Below are 24,701 nucleotides of genomic sequence, written 5' to 3'. Positions count from 1 at the left end.
AGATATTTTATTAACTTTCCTTATTTCTATATGCATCTGGAAACATTCCATATTCTGGAATGTGGATAATTGTTTAAAAGAGCGGAGTTTCAAATATGCGTCTGGGGATAATGAAAATTCGTTATCCCCGTCTGGGGATAACGAATTTTTATTATCCCCAGACAGGTGTCTGGGGATAATCACAGCGTAGTCTAATACACTACACCAACCACTTGTAAACAAGCCCTTTTCGACTGATGATTTCCAAAAACCGCTCCCTGCTTCCCTCTAACTCTAAAACCCATGTTACTGAAAAGACGGCCATACAATATTCAGCTTCAGCCTGAAGCTTTGGCCTAATGGAAGAAGAAGATGTTTAAGTTTCTCAGTAAAAAAATCAAACGAAGTGGTTGGTCTTTCCAACTGTCTACTGCTCACAACCACAATCCTCTACATCCAAATGGCAATGCGACATTAAAATTTAAAAAAAAATTTAATAAACACACTGTGCATTGTTTCAATGTTTCAATATTTTAAAATTTCTAATCCAGAGTTGAAATTGGAGAGTCTGTCAGAGGGGAAGATGTCTTCATTGTCCAGAGTGGTTGCAAGGAGGTCAATGATATGTTGATGGAGTTACTTATTATGATAAACGCATGTAAAATTGCATCTGCCAGCCGCGTCACAGCTGTGATACCTTGCTTTCCTTATGCCAGACAGGACAAAAAAGACAAGGTGTGTATCTTTATACTATCAACTAGCCAGCAATGACTCCAGTTCATTAGTTTTAGATTTTTACTCTGTACTGTATTTAAAAACAAATAAAACCCCAGACTTTTATAAATTATATATAGATATTAATATTATAGTACAGAACAATATCCGCCAAATGTGCCCAAAGTCAAAGTGCTGTAATAAGGGTCCCAAGCCAATAGCAACATACAACGTGTAAAAGACGGGACAGCTATATTATAATTTTTTTCTTGACTGAGCCAATGCTGTTACTGGAAAGGTACTCATTTTAATGTTAGCTTTCCAAGGAATCGACTTTGTGCTGCTAAAATTGGAACTCGAACCAGGCACCTACTGGTCTGAAGGTGAGTGTCAAACTCATACATCACAATAATACAAAGTCATGAATTGAGAATCAACCTCAACATCACATCCAGGGAAGTCAGAATTTAGTCTCAGTTTTGATCGATGGTCGTATAAAAAGTCGGTGGACCTAATTCTGAAATTTTGGACAAATTGCTGTAGGTAGATTTTATTCTCCTTTTTGTTTGGGATTCTCTCAAAGTTCTTTGACAGACCTAAAGAGGAAGATCATGATACTCAATTGATTATATTTCTTAGGGATTCAGGCAGTCTTGCATATCTCAAATTATGTCATCAAGACTGGTGACGATTTTCACAATTTTTTATGACTCTTTGCAAAATCATTTCTAGTGTAGTTCTTTGACTGTGTGAAGAACTGTACAAAAATGGTTTAGTTTCTAAATTATAATTTGTTTTTAATCTTTTTTTTTTTTTTAAAAAACAAAGTGTTCTTCTCTAAATTCTCAGAGTCGAGCTCCAATTTCTGCCAAACTTGTGGCCAACATGCTCTCAGTTGCCGGGGCCGATCACATCATCACCATGGACTTACATGCTTCACAAATACAGGTTTGTTACCAGTAAATTACAAACTGCCATGGTTGATTGTATTATTACAATGTGCATTCCAATTTGCACTCTCCTCGGGAGAAGGCTGTTTGATTATTTATTTTAGAGTCTACGGTCAACGATGAGATATGTAAATGTCCAGATCGGCCACTAATAATGGAGGTTGAGTCTGTTTGACAGATTTTGGGGGAAATCAAATTTGACAAGATTCAGGGGGGTTTTTCACCAAAGCCGTTCTGAATTTAAAGTTAAATTATAGATTTTTTAAAAACAAAACAATTTAGATGTTTTAGCCTTCAATGATATCGCATTTTAAAGCGAGAATTTCTAAATAACAAGGGTGAAAATTATAAATTTTAGGATTTTAAAAATTTATATTTATCATTTTCACAGGATTTCCCCCACCCCCCATAGCCATACATGTACAGATTGTTATTAACTGTCAGTGGCTTGTCGTATTGGGGAGCTGTGTGGCACAACATTAAAGTTATAGTCTTTGCTTTGTAACTACGAAGTGTGGCCTTGAGGAGGTCACCTCACCCTAGCTAACTTTGTGGTGCCGCACTGTGTCGGTGCCTAGGTTATTCCAGTCTTCCCTTGGAATAGACCATAAAAGGACAAATTGCTCTCTTGTGGATGAATAGAGAGAATTTTAGTATATTGTTTTTAATTGATGATTTATTGTCTAGTATAATCATTTGATTTGATTTTTCTTGAAATATGAAATGCTTGTGTTATAGTTATATATGTTGGCCACTTAGTCAAGTGAGTGTTTTTAAAAATTAATTAATGTATGAATTTATTTATTTTATTTTCTTCCTTTTTTTTTTTTTTTTGTTTGCTTTGCTCTATTATTAGTGTTATCTGTTTTGGTTAATTGTAAATTCTATCTATATTCATGTATGAATTATATTGACAATTGCCTAAAAATAAACCTTTGAACAATGAAGATTTATTATTATTATTATTATTATTATTATTATTATTATTATTATTATTATTATTATTATTATTATTATTATTATTATTATTATTATTATTATTATTAAGTTTTGTCATTTATTTTCTCATCATTTATTCCATTGTTTTCATTTCACCTCAATCCAGGGATTCTTTGATATCCCAGTCGACAACTTGTATGCAGAGCCAGCTGTCTTGAAGTGGATCAAAGAAAACATTCAAGACTGGAGAAATTGCACGATTGTGTCGCCCGATGCAGGTGGAGCCAAAAGGTATAATAATAATAATAATAATAATATATCTTTATTGTCCTCAAAAAAGTGGCAATTTATCATTTGGCTACACATTTATAACAATACAATATTGACATAGACACACTCACACAAGATGCGCAATAGTAACATAGTAGTCATCGTAAAAAAAATTATTGATCGTTCTTTGTTGTTTTTTTTTTTTACAAAAATCAAATACCGACAGTTCTATTATTTAATATGTGACATGTGTAAAGATTTAACAGTAAAAATATGCTTTTTGTTTGCGTGTTTCAGCGTTTTTGTTGGGTTTTTTTTTTTACTTTGAATTTTATTTTTTTTTTTTTGATCTTGTGAAAAAAAATATAGTGTATTAAAAAAAAATAAAACTTTGCTAGTTTTACAAACTGTCAAGGCAAATATTTTTTTCACAGCTTTTTGACAGACACTGATGTCTAGTTATATTTGTGCGGCTAGGTGGTCTAGTGGTATGACTCTTACTTTTGGATCAGAAGGTCCTGGGTTCGAGCCTCGCTCTGCGCATAGTTGAGTCCTTGGAAAAGGCTCTTTACTCATATTTTCTCACCGTATGGTAAAACGAGTACCTGGCCATTAACTGCGTTGTCTGTCTGAAAAAATTGTAACATCCACCTAACAATCGTCATGTCTCGTCCTACATGTTAAATGTTGCTGTTGGTCAAGGATTCCTTGTAAAGTGCTTTGAGCACGTTTAGTGGATATTGTGCTATATAAAAGCTCAATTTTTAAAATTTATTTATTTTTCTGACTGTATTTAATGTATCATGGTGGTGTCCAGCAAGATCGTAAAAAAGTCGTAAATTTGACCTCTTGGTCATGAAGGTAATAAATGCTCGTAAATTTGCATCCACGGTCGTAAAAAAAGTTGTAAATTGAAGGTTCAATAAAATTACGAATGCAAAAAATATGACATTGACATGACAGGTTTTGTTCCAGGGGCTGCCATTTTGAGAATCCTAGGCACCTGTCAAGACATACAGTCTGACCATTGTAATATCCTTTTGTGGTCATTTTGCCTCCCCACTGTGTTGGGAGACTCCTCTGATAAATTCCTTGGGGTGCTCTGACCCCATGTCAAGTCACCTCAAGATTAGACCATCACTAACACCAACATGGACAGCCTCTCTCCCACTCTCCGGGCACACAACCCCCCCCCCCTCTCTCTCTCTCTCTCTCTCTCTCTCTCTCTCTCTCTCTCTCTCTCTCTCTCTCTCTCTCTCTCTCTCTCTCTCTCTCTCTCTCTCTCTCTCTCTCTCTCTCTCTCTCTCTCTTTCTCTTTCTCTCTCTCTCTCTCTTTGTTTTTTACATCTGCTGTGACTTAATCTCTGGAGATGTCAATACCACAACTATTACTCCTACTACTACTACTACTACTACTACTACTACTACTACTACTACTACTACTACTACTACTACTACTACTACTACTACTACTACTACTACTACTACTACTACTACTACTACTACTACTACTCCTACTACTACTACTATATAGCGCATTATCCACTAAACGTGCTCAAATTGCTTTACAAGGGGTCCAACAGCAACACTTAACATGTAGGACGTGACATGAAGCCTATTAGGCGATATTACAATTTTTTTTGGACAGAGACAACGCTGTTAACGACCATGTACTCGGTGAGAGAATGTGAGTAAAGAGCTTTTTCCAAGGACTCAACTATCCGCTGAGCGAGGGTCGAATCCTGGAGCTTCTGATCTGAAAGCGAGTGTCATATCACTAGACCACATCACTGCACATAGGAAGGGGGAGGAGGGGGTGTGTTCAGGGAATTTAATTGACCTTTGCTTTTACTATAGTGGTTTTCAGGGAAATTGATTGAAATTGTGCGGCTATGTGGTCTAGTGGTATGACGCTGGCTTTCGGATCGGAAGGTCCTGGGTCTGAGCCTCGCTCGGCGCATAGTTGAGTCCTTGGAAAATGCTCTTTACTCACATTCTCTCACCGTACTCAGGTGTAAAATTAGTACCTTGTCGCTAACAGCGTTGTCTCTCCGAAAAATTGTAATATCGCCTAACAGGCGCCATGTCCCGTCCTACATGTTAAATGTTGCTTTTGACCAGGGACCTCCTTGTAAAGCGCTTTGAGCACATTTAGTGGATATTGCGCTATTTAAAAGTTCAATTTTTTATTTATTTATTTTTTTAACATTGAAATTACCCCTGGTATAATTTTTAATTTTACATATTTTAAATCAGGGTGACAGCCATTGCTGACCGTCTGAACGTGGACTTCGCCCTCATTCACAAAGAGAGGAAGAAAGCCAATGAAGTGGCGTCTATGGTTTTGGTGGGAGATGTGAAGGAAAAGATAGCCATTCTGGTAGATGACATGGCCGACACGTGTGGCACCATTTGCCATGCTGCTGAGAAGTAAGTTTATATTCTATTCCTTTGGACCACGCTTCAAAGTTCTCAAATTAAGAGATTAAGGAGCAGGCACCAGTGTAAGGTAAAGAACTGAAAGAGTGTGTATGAACGGTTGCCAGACAAAGCAAGAAAAAAAATCTGTCCCAAAATATTAGTCGATCTCGACTGGGGATCGAACCTCAGACCTTCTGATTACTTGTCAGCAGGCCTCGAAGTGGGCCGGGAAAACCGGGAAAAGCCGGGAACTTTATTTTGAAATTTCCCGACCGGGAAAAGCCGGGAAAATCGGTGAAAATTGTCTGGGGCCGGGAAAAAGCCGTGAGAAAAATTTAGGTGAACAACAACCCAACATGTATTCTTCCGCGTAATCATTACCCAACCTGCGAACGATCGGCTTAGAGCATGGCAGCAGCCTCTTATGGTTTCCTCACACTACTAGGCCCTATGTTATGACGATCGACCCAATCAGCAAAGTCCGGTCCGCATTCATAGAGTACACAGACTATTACCATGTTTCCTGTGCATGACGTAATTATAGTGGTTTAGAGTCATCGCTGAAACACTGGAAGACGGCAATGGGATAGTTGCGTCAGTTGTTGAATAAATTATCCAGGCACGGTTGATAAGTAAAAAAAAACAAATTATGCTGTGGTTACATTTGAAACAAACAAAGTATATCACTGATCTCGTCTCATTGAGATATAAAGAATGATATAAAAATCAAGAAAATCGGCCGATAAATAAAAAAGTTGCTAAAAAAATTGAAAATAAACAAAAGCAATTTTTTAAATCGAATTTATTCGTAAAACAGTTGGTTTTCAACCGATTTTTCTGAAACAAGGACCAATGTTCTTATTTTTTCAAGCCGATTTCAACAATGTGACTTTCAAATTCCTCAGAATTATATTTTTTACGTTTAGATTTTAGATTTTAGGCCTACTCAAAAAGGTGTTATATTCCTTGCCACTTGCACAACAATAGCGTAATACATCGACGGCGAGAAGCGTCTTTGTTTCGACCAGCCGGTTGGGTTAGATAGCCTGTGATTGGTCGAAGACTTAAAGACGCTTGATTCACTCAGTCGACTCATCGTTGTCGACAAGACAAGAGTGCTAGAAACACACATCCCTCCCCTCATCTTAGTAGTAGTGTGTGTGTGTGAGTGTGTGTTTTGTTTTTTTTTGTTGTGTTTTTGACTTGGTCATGAATGCGATTGTTAGCTAAGCTAAGAAAGACGGTCGACGTCCTTGGGCTACTTTAATTAATTTTCGTGACTTGTTATTCAATTATTTGGAGATGGCAGATTAAGGTCGTTTACTCATTGTAATTTTTACTAAGTTTGTTTTGTCTGTCTCTAGATTAACTAGCTTTATTTCATTCATGTGCAATTCAATAAGTAGGCCACAAGTCTTTGGACGCTACTTGCTCTCTCATAGTAATATTCAAATGTCTTTTTCTCTCTATTGATTTTCTTTTCTTTTGTCTCTTTTCTCCCTATTTCTCTCTCTCTCTCTCTCTCTCTCTCTCTCTCTCTCTCTCTCTCTCTCTCTCTCTCTCTTTTTTTTTTTAATATTTTTTTTTGCATGTTGTAGGAGGCCTAGACTTTACAGGAATACGTCCAAGTATTAATAGCCAGAGTCAATATCTTTCTCTCAGTCTCATCCACTCTCTTTTTCACTCACATCTCTCTCTCTCTCTCTCTCTCTCTCTCTCTCTCTCTCTCTCTCTCTCTCTCTCTCTCTCTCTCTCTCTCTCTCTCTCTCTTTTTTTTTTTTTTTCTTTTTTTTTCCCCACGGATGGTGTAGGCTTAGATACTGGATGGCTTGTTATATTAATATGTACTACGAGTCAATAATTTCCCCCTCTTTTCTGATTCTCTCTATCTCTCTCTCTCTCTCTCTCTCTCTCTCTCTCTCTCTCTATATATATATATATATATATATATATATATATATATATATATATATATATATATATATATATATATATTATATAGGTAGTGGTAACTGGTCTAGAATTGATGAATATCCTTGAAAATTACTACATTAAAATTTTCCCTAGAGCCTGGAAAAAACTAGGAAAAAACCGGGAAAAAGCAGGGAAAAATATTTTCCTGAATCACTTCTAGGCCTGTGTCAGACGTGCTACCGTTAATCATCATCATCATCATCATCATCTTATTATTATTATTATTATTATTATTATTATTATTATTATTATTATTATTATTATTATTATTATTATTATTATCATCATCATTATAAGTATTATTATTATTATTATTATTATTATTATTATTATTATTATTTTGACTGAAAATATTTCAAAATGGATAAATGCAGGCCTGCCGATTTGAAAATAAAAAAAAAATTAATAATTTTTAGGAGATAAAAATAGAAGTCGCTATATAGTTAACTGTATAGATCAACAATTTACCCCCACAATGCTTAAATAACTCTTCAAAATCCTTAAAATAATATACACTGGACTGGCTTCAACTTTTATTTTCAATGAGTTTTAATCGTCTCGGAGATGCTCGTGGAGTTCTTTAATTGGAGACTAAATTTCGTAATTTTACTTATTTATTGTAGTAAATAATAACGTGAAGTTGAATGTAAGCTTCAATTTAATTACAAAAACAGATCAAATGAACATTTTGGGTTTCCCCTTTATCAACAAAACAGGATGATTGAAACACCACATCTATTTTTTTTTTTTCCTCTACTGACAATGAAAACAGCTTCTATCTTTGTAAAAAAAAAACAGATTTTTAGTCATTTTCTACAGAGAGCTTGTCTTGGAACATGAATTAGCGTTTTACATTCTTTTTTAGGTAAATTAAATAGCGTGACATGGAAATAGTAAATGACGTAACCAGGAATAAGTGACATCGAACAAACATATATTGTCTGTATAAGTAAAAATAAAATAGAACATCTTTTCTTGCTTATGTAGATTGCTTGTAATAATACAAACAAGAAAAAAGCATCACATTGGAAACAGAATAGAATGAAAAATATCAGTTTAAATATTTTAGATTTGCAATTTTTTTGCATTTTCTGAAAGAATATGCTTCCCAGAGCATTGAAAATTTTATTTGAAGTAAATCGAGTGATTTTTCAGGAAGTTATGGTCAGATGTATGGAAAAGGTATCCAGCAACTTTTCTCAAATTTCATACTTTTTCAACTTGACTATCTGTAAAAAATATTTAGAAATGAAATTAAGCTTTGATATTTCCCCGAAGATATACAAAAAGAGTTGATTTATTCTTTTATGATAAGAAATCATTTTTGATCAAAATTGACCTCCTAACTAAACTTATTAATAACTCGGTTCAAACTTTTTCACCATCCGACTGATTATATACTTCATGGTATCATATTTTGTTTTTGCTATTTCGTTATGGTATGTAGAATCCGCCATATTGGATTTATATTGATGTTTCATAGGCAGATCACAAGACACATGATAATGGCATTGTAAGTGCTTTGCATTTTATCTATCACAGATCTGTGCGGCTATGTGGTCTAGTGGTATGACACTCGCTTTCGGATCGAATGTCCTGGGTTCGAGTCTCGCGCTCGGCGCATAGTTGAGTCCTTGGAAAAGGCTCTTTACTCACATTCTCTCACCGTACTCAGGTGTAAAATGAGTACCTGACCGTTAACAGCATTGTCTTTTCCGAATTATTGTAATATCGTCTAACAGGCGTCATGTCCGTCCTACATGTTAAATGTTGCTGTTGACCAGGGACCCCTTGTAAAGCGCTTTGAGCACATTTAGTGGATATTGCGCTATATAAAGCTCAATTATCTTTCATATCTTGTTTCATTGAAATTGTTTTTCCACTAATTTATTCCTTTTGTTTTTCCTGTCCAGACTTTTAGAAGCAGGTGCGATCAAGGTCTACGCCATCTGTACTCACGGTATCTTCTCGGGACCTGCCGTTACCAGAATCAACAATTCCATGTTTGAGGCAGTCGTCGTCACCAACACAATACCCCAAGGACAAAAAATGAAAGAGGCCCCAAAGATACAGGTAAGAGGGTTTTCACCAACATAATTTATTCAATGCTTTCACAGCTAAATCCTCATTTTAATTTTGAGTGCGGTTAAAGAATGTGAGTAAAGAGCCTTTTCCAGTGGCTTAATTATGTGTCACCAATAGGGGGACTTGATCCCAGGACCTTCTGATCTGAAGGCGAGTGTCATATCACAAGACCAAATAGGACACTTAATTTAGTATTAAAAATTTAGAGTTTCGAAAGATGATGGGAAACCAACATTTCTTTTACACTAACTATGTTATGACACTTCAAAGAGGAACTCGTTTGAATTTCCTTTTTACAAGTCGTGCTTTGAGCAATTGGATTTTTGTTTATTAACAATGGAGATATAACTGGAAGCATAAATCTTTCTCAGGGATAGAAATAGATATAAAATACAAGATGCTCCCAGGGCATTAATTGTTAGAGTGAATGACAGAATCAGTCGGATGGTGAAAAGGTTTGAACTGAGATATTGCCCAGTTTAGTTAGAAGGTCAGTTTTTATCAAAAATGAGTTCTTGTCATAAATGATTAAATCAACCGTTTTTGTACACCTTCGGGAAATATCAAAGCTTAATTTCACTTCTAAATATTTTTTTTACAGCTAGTCAATTTTAAAAAGTATGAATTTTGAGAAAAGTTGCTGGATACCTTTCCCATACATCTGGCCATAACTTCATTAAAAAATAACCTATTTACTTCAGATAAAGGTTAAAATGCTCTGGTGAGCATATTCTTTCAGAAAATGCAAGTAAATACAAATCCAAAATTTTCACCTTCCGACTGATTTTGTCATGCACTGTGACACATTTTCTTTATTGAAGGCTGCCTTTTGGTGTCAGTAACGCATTGTGCACGCAAGAGTGCGGCCATTATAAGAAAGGAAAGAATCAATTGATCACATTGACACAACTTGAGTTGCCACAAAACTGTCGTGACTTAAAGAGGAACTTATGGTCCTCATTTGCTCGTGCAAAATAAAAAAAGATGTTCGTTTAACGTCTTGTTGGAATATAACTCTATAGGGATGAATAGGACACAAACACTCTTAATCCTCAGTCTCGGGATTGAGACAGAATAAGACATTTTGTTTTGTTTTTGTTTTCTTTTCTTTTCTTTAATCTTGTTTTGTTTTTGTTTTTTTTAATTTAAAAAAAGAATGGTATGCACCTCTATTAGGTTCTTTTATTTATTCATCACACATTTTCAGCACAGTGCATTGCATTTTAAAATTGTCGTTGTTCCCGGCTTCTTTCTTTGCTGCCATAATTGTTTCCATTTCTATCAGTTAAATAACAATACATGGGTGCAAGAGTGCTGGCTACAGCCGGCCTGCGGGCCGATTGGATTACCGAAAAAAACGTCGCCGGCTTTTTGCGATTTGGATTTGATTGATTTTTTAAAAAAAATTTTGTGACAAACTATACAAATTACTCCATTACAACCTTTGGATTAAACATACAACAATTGTGGACTACTATTATGAAGACTAGATGCTTGAGAACAAGACTTCAAATGACGAGGTGAAGTCCGTGAATCTTGCAGGCTTTTTCAGATTATATGTCTGGTCATAAGTAGACTTGCAGGCTTTTTGAGGTCCAGTTGCTTGCACCCATGGTTAAATAAAAATATATACATTAAACTCTTCTTCTTCTTCTTCTTCTTCTTCTTCTTCTTCTTCTTCTTCTTCTTCTTCTTCTTCTTCTTCTTCTTCTTCTTCTTCTTCGTTCCCGTTAAACTCTTCTAACCCTGAACTCTTCTCCTCTGAATGTTTTATTGTTTAACTCATAAAAAAAAAAAAAAAACCCAAACAAATCTTACTCATAATGTAAATTGGTGTATGAGAGTAACAACAATCTCTGCTTTTAATCCAAGCATGTGAAAATGACGTGACGCAAGGGTGGCAAGTTTTATATTTATATATTTATGTATCTGTATGTCTATGCTTTATGATACAATTCCTTCGCTCAAATTTAACAATATTATTTAAACTGGCTTAATGGCAAAATCCGTATGCCTCCTTTTCCTTTTTGTTTGTGTGTTGAATTGTTTGTTGTCTCTAAAGCTTGTTTTAATTTGTACTGTTAAATTCAAGACTTTGAATTTTTGTTTCCTGTTTGATAATCTTTTTTTTAAAAATGCTGTCCAGGAAAAGACTTTTGTCATCACTTTTGTCAAATTTTGTGAAAGAAATGACAGCAGCCAGGGAAGCATTACTCCCTCCTTCCCCCCTGGCCTCTTTCTGGGCTGGTCTGGTTCCGTTGAGACCTCAGGGAAGTCTTGAGACTTAGAATTTAAAATGCAACATCTTGACCTGCCATTTCTACTGATGGAATCGGAAATTTGTACAAATTTGTGCAAAACACTTTGCCTTCTGTTATTTACTTTTGAGGTGCTGTGATGCATCAGACCTCTGGGTTACACACATCTTCTGTTGTAATGGACCTCAAAGACAAGACGAGGGGAATTTCCTCTGATTTTATTTTTTAACATTTTTGTTTACAATGTTTCTCACGACTGGTCAATGAAATGATAAGATGTAGAATATTGTATATATTTAAATTAATTATTTATATATGATTCCATATATTTATATGTATACATACATGCCAAATCTTACGAATTTTTCATAATTTTACTAATTTTAGACAAATTTCATGGCCAAATACGAAATTTTATGGAAAATTACGAATTTTTAATTCTTAATAATGCTTAAATGATAATAAAAATAATAATAATAATGATAAGAAGAATAACAACTACTACTACTACTACTACTACTACTACTACTACTACTACTACTACTACTACTACTACTACTACTACTACTACTACTACTACTACTACTACTACTACTACTACTACTACTACTACTACTACATGGGTGGGGATCCTGACCTCCCATAGTGGGCAGGGAGGTACATGCTGTGTCTTCTATCCCCCCATACCCGTTTTCCAATTGTTTCCTGTCTTTGTCTTAGTATAAGATCACTTAGTTTTGTCCTGACCCTGGCCGGAGTCCTTGGCTGGGAGGGAAACAGTTGAATGTATAGTTATAGTTTTGGGAGATGATATTTTTTTCTTTGTAAATCATCTCTCTGTTATGCATTGTATTATGTTTAGTTTTCATATTATATTATATGATTTGTAAACATTTGAGTGTATTCCTCTTAGTTGTGACCTGTGCTTGTGTCTGGATGAGACTTTTAGGTGATCTCAAACTAAGTACCTACTTTGACGGTGTGCTCTTGGAATCTACATCTGATCCCTATTTGAACCAATTCCCCTTTGTCTTACCTTTTCTTGGGTGCTTTAATTGTAATTCTAGAACTTTTTACTATCCCATTTTCTTCCTTTTTACTGGCGCTGATATGACTTTAATGTGTTGCAAGCGCCGTAAAACCCTTAAAAACTAAAAACTATTACTACTACTACTACTACTACTACTACTACTACTACTACTACTACTACTACTACTACTACTACTACTACTACTACTACTACTACTACTATAATAATGATAATAAAATTGTGGTTGTTCATACACAATTTCAAAAATTACGAATTTCCTTGTCAAATTACTAAAAATTGACATTAAAATTACTAAATTTGAAGTTTTCAATTTGGCATGTCTGATATGTATATATTTACGCTGTATTACGCAGTATATCTATATAAACCTTTCCCTTCCTATGCTAAATTAACCTCTTTTGTTCCAGGCGTGGCAAATATTTCATTTGCTGGCGGTTTTTCAAACCAAATCTTTCCGATGGTTCATTGTCATCGCATCGCATGCCCTTTTTTTGTAGTACCAGCTCTCTCTTTTTTTCGTAGTTCAGACTGACCCGTAGTCTGCCAAAACTTTTCCCAACTGCCTGGCACCCCTGCTGTCTGATTGGTTGTATAGGTGGGTATCATCATCATCATCATCATCATCATCATCATCATCATCATCTTTCCAGCATGTTGTCTAGCTTTTAACATAACATTACAGTGATGGGTGATTTGGAGAGAATAAATCTGCTAGTAGTGAATGGTTCTTCATTGCATTTTCTGGTACATTTTGTCTCGTCTCACAATTTTGAGAACGTCTCACAATTTTGGGAACGTCAGCGTCTGAGTGGAAAGTGGTGATTGCAAAACTGTAGCCCTGGGATTGTGACTTTGGGTAAAGCACTTAAACTCACACAACCATCCCTCTTGACACAAGTGCGAATGAGTAGGTACCTACCGAAAGGCCTGATGGGTGTTGTAAGAGCGCCAGATTAGAAATGGATGTCTAAAAGTGTAAGATATGAAATATAAAATTTGTTCATTTGGCCTATATGGCAAATTGAATTTAGCATTGGGAAGTGCATTGAGGATGGTGACACTACATGATATGTGGTCCTTTGGAGCCATGAGACTCATTGCTGAAATATCAAGCGCTGCTAGCTGACCAATTTTAGCAAGGGAACTAACCAGTGATACAGATGTAATCTGTATGAAGATTTCATTTAAATTAAACCACGTTTTTTTGCTGTTTTATTGGGGGGTTTTTTATTTAAAAAAAAAAATAAAAAAATTTAGTTCTATTTAAATTAGTATGAAAAAAATTGTCTCCTGTCAAAAGATTGCCTTAAGATGATAGTGGATGATTGTGGGAAGTGCCTTAAGATGATAGTGGGTGATTGTGGGAAGTGCCTTAAGATGATAGTGGATGGTTGTGGGAAGTACCTTAAGATGATAGTGGGTGATTGTGGGAAGTGCCTTAAGATGATAGTGGGTGAATGTGGGAAGTGCCTTAAGATGATAGTGGGTGAATGTGGGAAGTGCCATAAGATGATAGTGGGTGAATGTGGGAAGTGCCTTAAGATGATAGTGGGTGATTGTGGGAAGTGCCTTAAGATGATAGTGGATGATTGTGGGAAGTGCCTTAAGATGATAGTGGATGATTGTGGGAAGTGCCTTAAGATGATAGCGGGTGATTGTGGGAAGTGCCATAAGATGATAGTGGGTGATTGTGGGAAGTGCCTTAAGAAGATAGTGGGTGAATGTGGGAAGTGCCTTAAGATGATAGTGGGTGAATGTGGGAAGTGCCTTAAGATGATAGTGGGTGAATGTGGGAAGTGCCTTAAGATGATAGTGGGTGAATGTGGGAAGTGCCTTAAGATGATAGTGGGTGAATGTGGGAAGTGCCTTAAGATGATAGTGGATGATTGTGGGAAGTGCCTTAAGATGATAGTGGGAAGTGCCTTAAGATGATAGTGGATGATTGTGGGAAGTGCCTTAAGATGATAGTGGATGATTGTGGGAAGTGCCTTAAGATGATAGTGGGTGATTGTGGGAAGTGCCTTAAGATGATAGTGGGTGATTGTGGGAAGTGCCTTAAGAAGATAGTGGGTGAATGTGGGAAGTGCCTTAAGATGATAGTGGATGATTGTGGGAAGTGCCTTAAGAGATAGTGGGTGAATGTGGGAAGTGCCTTAAGATGATAGTGGGTGAATGTGGGAAGTGCCTTAAGATGATAGTGGTGATGTGGGAAGTGCCTTAAGATGATAGTGGGTGAATGTGGGAAGTGCCTTAAGATGATAGTGGGTGAATGTGGGAAGTGCCTTAAGATGATAGTGGATGATTGTGGGAAGTGCCTTAAGATGATAGTGGTGAATGTGGGAAGTGCCTTAAGATGATAGTGGGTGATTGTGGGAAGTGCCTTAAGATGATAGTGGGTGATTGTGGGAAGTGCCTTAAGATGATATGGTGATGTGTGGAAGTGCTTAGAGATAGTGGGTGAATGTGGGAAGTGCCTTAAGATGATAGTGGATGATTGTGGGAAGTGCCTTAAGATGATAGTGGGTGAATGTGGGAAGTGCCTTAAGATGATAGTGGGTGAATGTGGGAAGTGCCTTAAGATGATAGTGGGTGAATGGGGGAAGTGCCTTAAGATGATAGTGGGTGATTGTGGGAAGTGCCTTAAGAAGATAGTGGGTGAATGTGGGAAGTGCCTTAAGATGATAGTGGGTGAATGTGGGAAGTGCCTTAAGATGATAGTGGGTGAATGTGGGAAGTGCCTTAAGATGATAGTGGTGAATGTGGGAAGTGCCTTAAGATGATAGTGGGAAGTGCCTTAAGATGATAGTGGATGATTGTGGGAAGTGCCTTAAGATGATAGTGGGTGAATGTGGGAAGTGCCTTAAGATGATAGTGGGTGATTGTGGGAAGTGCCTTAAGATGATAGTGGGTGATTGTGGGAAGCGTTTTATGTCAACGTATGTGTTGAAAGCCTCGCTGAGCACTTATGTAGAAGTTGAGTGCTATATATGTAACTTAATATTTTTATTATAATACTGGGAATTCCCAGTACCGGTATCAGTACTGAGAAAAACTGTCGTCACCGGGACTAGACTTCATTGACAGTTTACAGTCCTGGTATGTTATTGGACAATAATTTAACTGAAATGATTGGTGAACCAGGTGTTCTCTCTAACAGACTATATGACCTGTTGGGCTTTACGTCCTGCTTGTGAGTTGGTAACATTTGTTGTTCGCCAGCTGGGTTAGGCAGTGTTTTATCCACACCCAAACCATCAGTATGGGATACAATGAATAAGATCATGCAAGCCTATGTGTAAAGTTTATTGCTTGATATCGATCTTTAGGTAGACAGTAAATAATGATCATGTCTCTGGCTGTTTAAAAAAAAATCAACACCAAAAAGATGCAGAATAGAAGTATGAAGGCAACAACCACCATTTCATTCAATGAGGATTTTAACAAAACGAATTCACTGAAACTAGATATCGATGCTGATTCATGTAGCCATTGTTTTGGAAATGATCACACTTTTATTATTATTATTATTATTATTATTTTATTAGTAATATCACCATTATATTTTGCATTATTTATTTATATTTTTGTGTGTTGTTTTCTTACTTTTTTAATTCCATTTAATTTGTGTGTCTTGTCAGTGTTTTTTTGTTGTTGTTGTTGTTTTTGTTTTTCTGTTGGTTTGCATCGTATCCTCATCACGTCTTGTCACTCTTGAGACATATTTAGGTTATTCCTTTCTAACAAATCTTTGAATACTGCTTTATGTGTAGCTATCGCTGCCGCTTCTTTGTTTATTTTTCTTTCTTTAATATAACAACTACAACTACAACTTTTCACCCCTCTCCTGCACCTTTGCTACTGACTCCACCCTTCTTTTTTTTTTCTTTTTTTTTCCCCGTTTAATTTGTAAAGCAACATAGAAATTACGGGTCAAAGCGGGCTGGGGATTTCCGATAGTTCTCGTCGTCGTCTTTGCTTGTGTACAAGTTTGTGGAACAGCCAAATAAATGGGCTGGGTGGTCAGTGTTGGAGTAATGTGCAAAAGTTGAGTTGTTGAATATTTCTTAAGAAGTTTTTTTATATTTGGGGGGGGGGGGGGGGGGTATGCTTTACATTGGTGATTTTACACAAGTGATGTCAAAATCAATGATTTGTGAGCATTGAATAGAAACAAAGGGAATGAATATGAACATTTGTGTAGTCTATTCCCATGGATTTACCACGCTCAATGTTGGTTTTTACTCACCCCAGCAGAGCACCTTCGGCTGTGTGGTCTTGTGGTATGACACTCGCTTTGGGATCTGAAGGTCCCGAGTTCGAGCCTCGCTCTGCCCATAGTTGAGTCCTTGGAAAAGGCTATTAACTCGTGTTTGTTTATTCAGAGAACGACAGAATACATTTTTTAAAAACCCCAAACCTTGAGCTTTTCTACAGTGAAATATCCACTAAACGTGCTCAAAGCACATTGCAAAGGGTCCCAGAATAACAGCAACACTTAACACGCAGAAAGAGACGTGACGCCTGTTAGGCGATAATACAATTTGTTAAAGAACAAAGACAATGCTGTTAACGGCGGCCAGGTACTCAATTTACACCTGAGTACGGTGAGAGAATGTGAGTAAAGAGCCTTTTCCTGGGTTCGAGTCTCGCTCGGCACACAGTTGAGTCCTTGGAAGAGGCTCTTTACTCTCATTCTCTCACTGTACTCAGGTGCAACATAAGTACCTGGCCGTTAATAGCATTGTCTCTGTCAGAAATAAATTGTAATATCGCCTAACGGGTGGCATTTCTCGTTCTACATGTTACCTGTTGCTGTTGGTCAGAGACCCCGTAAAGCGCTTTGAGCACATTTAGTGGGTATTGCGCTATATAGAAGCTCAAGTTTACCCTATTTCCATTTTAGACTGTACCAATCACCTGTGGGGCGTTTATGTACAGTCTTACAATATCCATCACTGCCTATAACCAGGTACTCATTCAAACCAGAGTCAGGTGGGATAATGTGTGGAAAGTGCCTTACCCAAGGATGCAACAGTTGCAAAATTAGACCTTTACATACTTTTATTAAACTTGCATTTATCCTGGATTTGTGGCTTACAATTGCTTGCTACCCTATTTAAATTGGCTGCTGATTTTTTGCAGTTTACTTGCGTCCCAGTCTAAATTGGGCAACCACTCGGAATGCTCCGACATTTTATTTTGAATGGGAAGAGGTGTGTTGGTTAATTATTGTTATAACGCATATTCGCATAGTCAAGTAATTAAGGCATTGCACTGTGACCTGGAAGGTCCCGGGTTCGATCCCCGCTTCAGGCACTTTCATTTTTTCCTTGGGCAAGATAATTAACCCCCAATTTGCTCACTTTGGACAACATAGGTGATTCCTGTTGACATCAAACATCTTGTTTTAATGAATTATCTATATTCCTTCGTGTATTGACTAGGTGATGATACGATATCTTTTGATGTCATGGCAGAAAGGCATAATATAAAAAAAAATTATTATTCTATTTTGCAGTGGCTTACGGCGGAAACAGGCTAGATCTGTAATCATGTACTTTGAGAAACCGATTTTCATCATTTTCATCATACACTAGCAATGACTATGAAAATTTTTGTTTTCTATTTTTGTAGGAAATACTCCTTAAATCAAAGCGCTATCTCCACTGAGTAAAAATCTTTTTGAATTTTGGAAATCCATTAATATATAACAAAGTTATGCAGTTTCAAAGGTGTCATTTATTTGGATGACTCACAAAGAGAAAAAAATACGGAAATATGGGACGCTTTTTCTGCATTTTATTCTGGTTTGTGGCTGTATCTCGCTTAATACGTGGAATAAGATATTAAAACTTGGCAGTTTTATGGCAAATTTATCAGAAAATATGATGAAGACATCAGAAAAGTTCTAACTTGTATAGTTTTAGAGCTGTATGGCGAGGGTCAACTATAATTTTGTTTTAAAATATACATAATATTGATCATTTGGAACTTTTCCGAAGTGTAATTTTGTGTCTACAACCCATACAAATGACACAAAAAAAGCCTGCTAAATTATTATCAATCAGTCCCGTGAGACCATGGCTTATGTTATTTCTAGTATTTATTAGAGAGAGAGAGAGAGAGAGAGAGAGTTAATCTACTATCCCTATGACATAACAATGAAACAATGCCTTAATTTTTTTAAAGCGCGCGAGGATTTGTGTCGTCAGTCACCGCGAACAAGTTGCCAGATGGCCACACACGTATATATAATTTTGCTTCTTTTATTAAATTCTATTCATCTATTTTTGTCTCATTGACATTTATCCTAGTCTATTCAATTTTCTGTTTGTTAAAATTTAGTTCATTTTAAGTGGGCCAGTCTTAATAGTGAAAGCCATGTGATTTTCTATTTAGCCACTTTTGAAGTCGAATTTGGTCAGGTTAAATTCTGGCCACCTGGCAGCCTTGCCTCGCTCACGTCATTTTCGTATTGCGCGATGGTGGAGCAAAATGGCCGTCTCCATATTTTCACTCATGGAAATGCAAATTGGGTTGATGTTTTGTGAGAATACGGGAAAAGTACTTATCATAATCCAATGAAATTTGAAATATAAATAGAAGAAATGTGCATATATAACCTTATGAGCGACAAAATCTCTCCTCTTTGTAGTTTTAGAAATATTGTACTCCAAAGAGTAAAAATCTATTTTTAACTCTTCTGGTAATCGTACGAGTTGTGTCGCTTGACATAATCTAAAATGACCTCTTTTCTGTGTGCCAACTTTCAGTCATATTCAACGATAAACAGCTTCGTAATTAATTTTTTTAAATAGCATGTACGGAACGGCTTTGTCCCATATTTTGTCGCGAATTTGAGCACTTCGTGAGCGAAAAAGAGGCCCAAAGATTTGTGCGGGATAGTCATTGCTACATACACTAGGAATAGTAAAGAACGAAATAGTTTTAACATTTTCAAATATCACACAGGTTGTAGTTATTACATCTAACAGAAACAAGAAAAAAAGAATCTTTCATAATAATTGTTGACTACAAAACATTACTTGTACATTAAAAGAAATTTTAATTATGCAGGGAAGCCACAGTTTTGCAAAAATTTGCTACCACAACATCAGGAAAAGTGGATCTACGGAATGCAACAACTTGGGGGTTAAAGCGGTTTACGCAGTTAAAATGGGGATTTGCGCTGTTAAAATGGGTTTTACGCAGTTAAAATGGGGGCTAATGCCGTTAAAATGGGGCTTTATGGCAAATGTTCAAAGTTTTACTTTTTTCACCTTTTGTCACCATCAGCATTGTTCTATGTCTGCTAGAATTGGGTTCATCAGTCGTGACATCACTTCCCTCGTAATGACGCATAGTAACTGGTCCTAAACTATCGGAACAATGGACTTGTGATAGATGTAGCGTCCTATCAAAATGGTAGCAAGCAATTGCTATTGTCTATTTCAAGCTATAGAAACTGGGATAGACATGGGCCTTATGGCTCTGAAGGACTACTTTTTTCCTTATACAGTCCACTCCGGATAATCGCAACTTGGTTAATGGCAACATTTCCCAAGAATTGGAATTAATTCTATATAAAAGTCACTGGTTAATTGCAACAAATTTTGGTTAGCCGCAACAAATTTTCGACCTCAAAAAGAGGAAAATTCAAGAAATTAAACAAAATCTCATTATTAAACTTCATCCTAGATGAGTTCATGTAATGATAGGTTAAAGAATCGAGAGTGGGCAGGGTTTAATGCTACAGTAGTGGGTCACCGCTCTATTAGAGACAAAATAGGGTAGGGCTTTGCAATATGGCTTGTGCTGTCATCAGTGAGTATTAGATAGGAGCCGAGGGGGGGGGGGGGGCAGGCATAGTCTACACAACAGGTAGAAAATGACTTTTGAGAGGAGAGAGTGATTGATGATATCCTTTGTTTGGTTTTGACATCTGTGCATTGTGACCAGTGGGTTTGGTGAGAGCTTATGTATTGTCCATCATCACGGCCAATCTCTTTTGACTCATACAAATGTTGGGAACAAAATAGTGAAAGGAAATCCAATCTGAATAAGATGCCGGCTTTTCTCAAAGCTGCTTTTGCTTGTCGAAATCTATTCAAGGCTGCCATATGGTTTTTATTTCAATCAATTTGCTCACTTGGTGGTTGACTAAGACTAAGAACGATGTTCACAACAACTGGTTTGAGTTTACCATGGTTTGTGTAAAGTGTTGCAATAGTAGACAGGAAAGTCAACTTCGGTAAATTGCAACATTTTTGCTTATCCCAGGGTGTTGCGATTATCCGGAGTGAACTGTATTTATTTTTTGTTCCTGCCAGTGGAGAGTTGTAGATATCAAATTTGACTAAAAAATAAAATAATAAACTAAAATTGAGCTTTATATAGCGCAATATCCACTAAATGTGCTCAAAGCGCTTTACAAGGGGTCCCTGGTCAACAGCAACATTTAACATGTAGGACGGGTCATGCCGCCTGTGAGCCGATATGACAATTTTTCTGACAAAGACACTGCTGTTAACGGCCAGGTACTCATTTTACACCTGAGTACGGTGAGAGAATGTGAGTAAAGAGCCTTTTCCAAGGACTCAACTATGCGCTGAGCGCGAGGCTCAAGCCCAGGACCTTCCGATCCGAAAGCGAGTGTTATACCACTAGACCACATAGCCGCACAATACTAATACAATTTTTATTGATTGCTTGATTGATAAATTGATACTTTTTTTTTTCTTCCTTTTTCCAGAGCATGGACATTTCAATGATACTGGCTGAGGCAGTCAGGAGGACGCACAATGGAGAATCTGTTTCTTTTCTGTTTGCTCATGTGCCCATGTGAAGAAAAAAAACAACAAACGATTAAAAAACAAAACAAACTTGAATGGATAGCAAAGCTTTGGGACTGTGACAAAATGTTTTTCTAACGTTTGTAGATCTGTCCACTTCTTGGGCTTTATCAGCAAAACAAAATAAACTTCTTGGACTTCGATATATCAAATTATTTGTAAAAAAAACTCAGGAAAATATTCTTTTTTCATCTGTTTCTTTCACTTGGATAATGTGAAATAAACCATTGTAGTGGGAAGGGACATAACCATGACTTGTAGTGGGAAGGGACATAACCATGACTTGTAATGGGAAGGGACATAACCATGATTTGTAGTGAAAAGGGACATAATCATGACTTGTAGTGGGAAGGGACATAACCATGACTTGTAGTGAAAAGGGACATATCCATGACTTGTAGTGGGAAGGGACATAACCATGAATTGTAGTGAGAAGGGATATAACCATGACATGTAGTGAGAAGGGACATAACCATGACTTGTAGTGTAGTGGGAAGGGACATAACTATGACTTGTAGTGCGAAGGGACATAACCATGACTTGTAGTGGGAAGGGACATAAGCATGACTTGTAGTGAAAAGGGACATGACCATGACTTGTAGTGGGAAGGGACATAACAATGACTTGTAGTGGGAAGGGATATAACCATGACTTGTAGTGAGAAGGGACATAACCATGACTTGTAGTGGGAAGAGACATAACCATGACTTGTAGTGAAAAGGGACATAACCATGACTTGTAGTGAGAAGGGACATAATCATGACTTGTAGTGGGAAACTTGGCTATGTTTGTCTGAGTGGACTTTAGAGTGTCTAATCCTATGTTTTGATTGGTCAAAAATCTAATATTAAATTAGCAGTGATTTGAAATGGATGAAACATCAAATTTGTATCCATCTCATCGTTATCCAAATAGTAATTGTAATTTCTTTGCTACCGTCAGTGAATGAACCAACACGCTATGAATGTTCAGTAGAAATTGGTTTTAAATACTCAAATGTGCTGGACATGACAGAGCTTGCCCTGGATGGGTATCCTGGCCTCCCATAGTGGGCACGGAGGTACATGCTATGTCTTCTATCCCCCATACCCGTTTTCCAATTGTTTCCTGTCTTTGTCGTGGAATGAGATTACTTAGTTTTGTCCTGATCCTTGCCGGAGCTCCTTGGCTGGGAGGGAAACAGTCGAATGTATATAGTTTTGGGAGATGATTTTTTTTTTCTTGTAAATCATCTCTCTGTTATGCATTGTATTATGTTTAGTTTACAAATTATATTATATGATTGGTAAACATTTGAGTGTATTCCTCTTAGTTGGGACCTGTGCTTGTGTCTGGATGAGACTTTTAGGTGATCTCAAACTAAGTACATTGGTGGTGTGCTCTTGGAATCTACATCTGATCCCTATTTGTTCCCAGTTCCCCTATGTCTTACTTTTTTTTGGGTGGTTTAATTGTAATTCTAGAACTTTTTACTATCCCATTTTCTTCCTTTTTACTGGCGCTGATATAACCTAAATGTGTTGCAAGCGCCGTAAAACCCTTAAAAACAAAAACAAACAAACAGAGCTTGCCGATCATATTGTTTTTGGTATTTTCGTGGATCCACTTACTTCCATCAATTAGTATTATTGTTATTGTTGTTATTATTATTAATATTATTTATCATTATTATTATTATTATTATTATTATTATTATTATTATTATTGTTGTTGTTGTTGTTGTTGTTGTTGTTGTTGTTGTTGTTGTTGTTGTTGTTGTTGTTGTTGTTGTTGTTGTTATTGTTGTTGTTATTATTATTATCACCACCATCATCACCACTATGCAATATTTATTATATTTTATTTTATCTAATGATGTTCAGTTCATAATGTTAATTATTTTCTTTTGATATATATTTTTAAAACAATTTTTTAGTTTTTTGGTGCCATAATTACACAATCTAATTTTCAATAAAGTTCGTTTGTGACATGGATAAATATATTGTGAGAGTGTTTATTTTTACTTAAATACAGTCAAATCTAGTAATTGGAGTAACTGCTTAATTGGAACAATGTGATGGTGAGATTTTTTATCTTCGCATTTTCTACCGGTTACTGGGTGGGGTTCCTACCTCCCATAATGGGCAGGGAGGTACTTTCTGTCTCTTCTATGCCCCTATATCTGTTTTCCAACTAGCTTTCTGTCTTTGTCTTGGAATGAGATTACTTGGTTTTGTCCTGGCCCTGACCGGATACCCTTGGTGAATGGGAAACAGTCAAATGTGTAGTTAGTTTTAGGAGATGATATTTTTTTCCTTGTAAATCATCTCTCTGTTATGTAATGTATTATGTTTTGTTTGCATATTATATATGATTTGTAAATATTTGAGTGTATTCCTCTTAGTGGGGACCTGTGCTTGTGACTGGTTAAGACTTGTAGGTGATCTCAAACTCAGTACTTCTATAGTGTGCTTTTGGAATCTACATCTGTTCCCTATTTGATCCAGTTCTCCTTTGTCTTACTTTTTTCTTGGGTACTTTAATTGTAGTTCTATAAATTACAACTATCCCATTTTCTTCCTTTTTACTGGCGCTGATATGACCTTAACTTGTTGCAAGCACTGTAAATCCCTTAAAAACAACAAAACTTGGAATGAGATTACTTGGTTTTTTTCCTGGCCCTGGCCGAGAGGGAAACAGTCAAATGCCTAGTTATTGTTTTGGGAGATGATATTTTTTTCCTTGTAAATCATCTCTCTGTTATGTATTATTATATTTGTTGTTTTGAATGTATAATGTAAGCATTTGAGTGTATTCCTCTTAGCAGAGACCTGTGCTTGTGTCTGGATGTGACTTTTAGGTGTTCTCAAACTAAGTACATTGATGGTATGCTCTTGGAATCTACTCCAATTCCTTATTTGTACCATTCCCTTTTCCTTACCTTTTCTTGGGTGTTTTTATTTTAATTCTAAAACATTTTACTATCCCATATTCTTCCTTTTTACTGGCGCTGAAATAACCTAAATGTGTTGTAAGTGCGTAAAACCCTTAAAAACAAACAAACAAAACTATCCCATTTTCTTCCTTTTTACTGGCGCTGATATGACCTTAAAATGTTGCAAGCGCCATAAAACCCTTAAAAACAAACAAAAACATTTTCCACTTCATTCAGCTGTTGTTCTATCAACACCATCTCAGTTGAAATATTTTCTTCTTTTTTTTTTCCCCT

General features: G+C 36.4%; 1 protein-coding gene across 4 annotated transcripts in view; it reads left to right on the top strand.

Annotated features, from left to right (window-relative positions):
- Window positions 1–24,701, top strand: part of LOC144969937 (ribose-phosphate pyrophosphokinase 1) — an 81,346-nt gene that overhangs the window by 52,204 nt on the left and 4,441 nt on the right. The window contains exons 1-6 of one of the 4 annotated variants that reach the window (XM_078909023.1): window positions 537–714; window positions 1,522–1,641; window positions 2,749–2,873; window positions 5,109–5,282; window positions 9,161–9,320; window positions 21,394–24,673. The exons of 2 other annotated variants lie outside the window; for them this stretch is intronic. In XM_078909023.1, coding sequence (XP_078765149.1) covers window positions 604–714; window positions 1,522–1,641; window positions 2,749–2,873; window positions 5,109–5,282; window positions 9,161–9,320; window positions 21,394–21,486 — 783 coding nt within the window. In that variant the 5' untranslated portion in view covers window positions 537–603 and the 3' untranslated portion in view covers window positions 21,487–24,673. Of the gene's footprint in view, window positions 1–536; window positions 715–1,521; window positions 1,642–2,748; window positions 2,874–5,108; window positions 5,283–9,160; window positions 9,321–21,393; window positions 24,674–24,701 lie in introns of those variants that run through there. One more of the 4 variants, XM_078909021.1, reaches the window with a different exon arrangement.

Source organism: Berghia stephanieae, chromosome 4, assembly GCF_034508935.2.
Source record: "Berghia stephanieae isolate SIO BIC M18660-M18661 chromosome 4, UCSD_Bste_1.3, whole genome shotgun sequence".
Lineage (NCBI taxonomy): Eukaryota > Metazoa > Mollusca > Gastropoda > Nudibranchia > Aeolidiidae > Berghia > Berghia stephanieae.
This window is presented reverse-complemented; position numbering and strand designations above follow the sequence as displayed.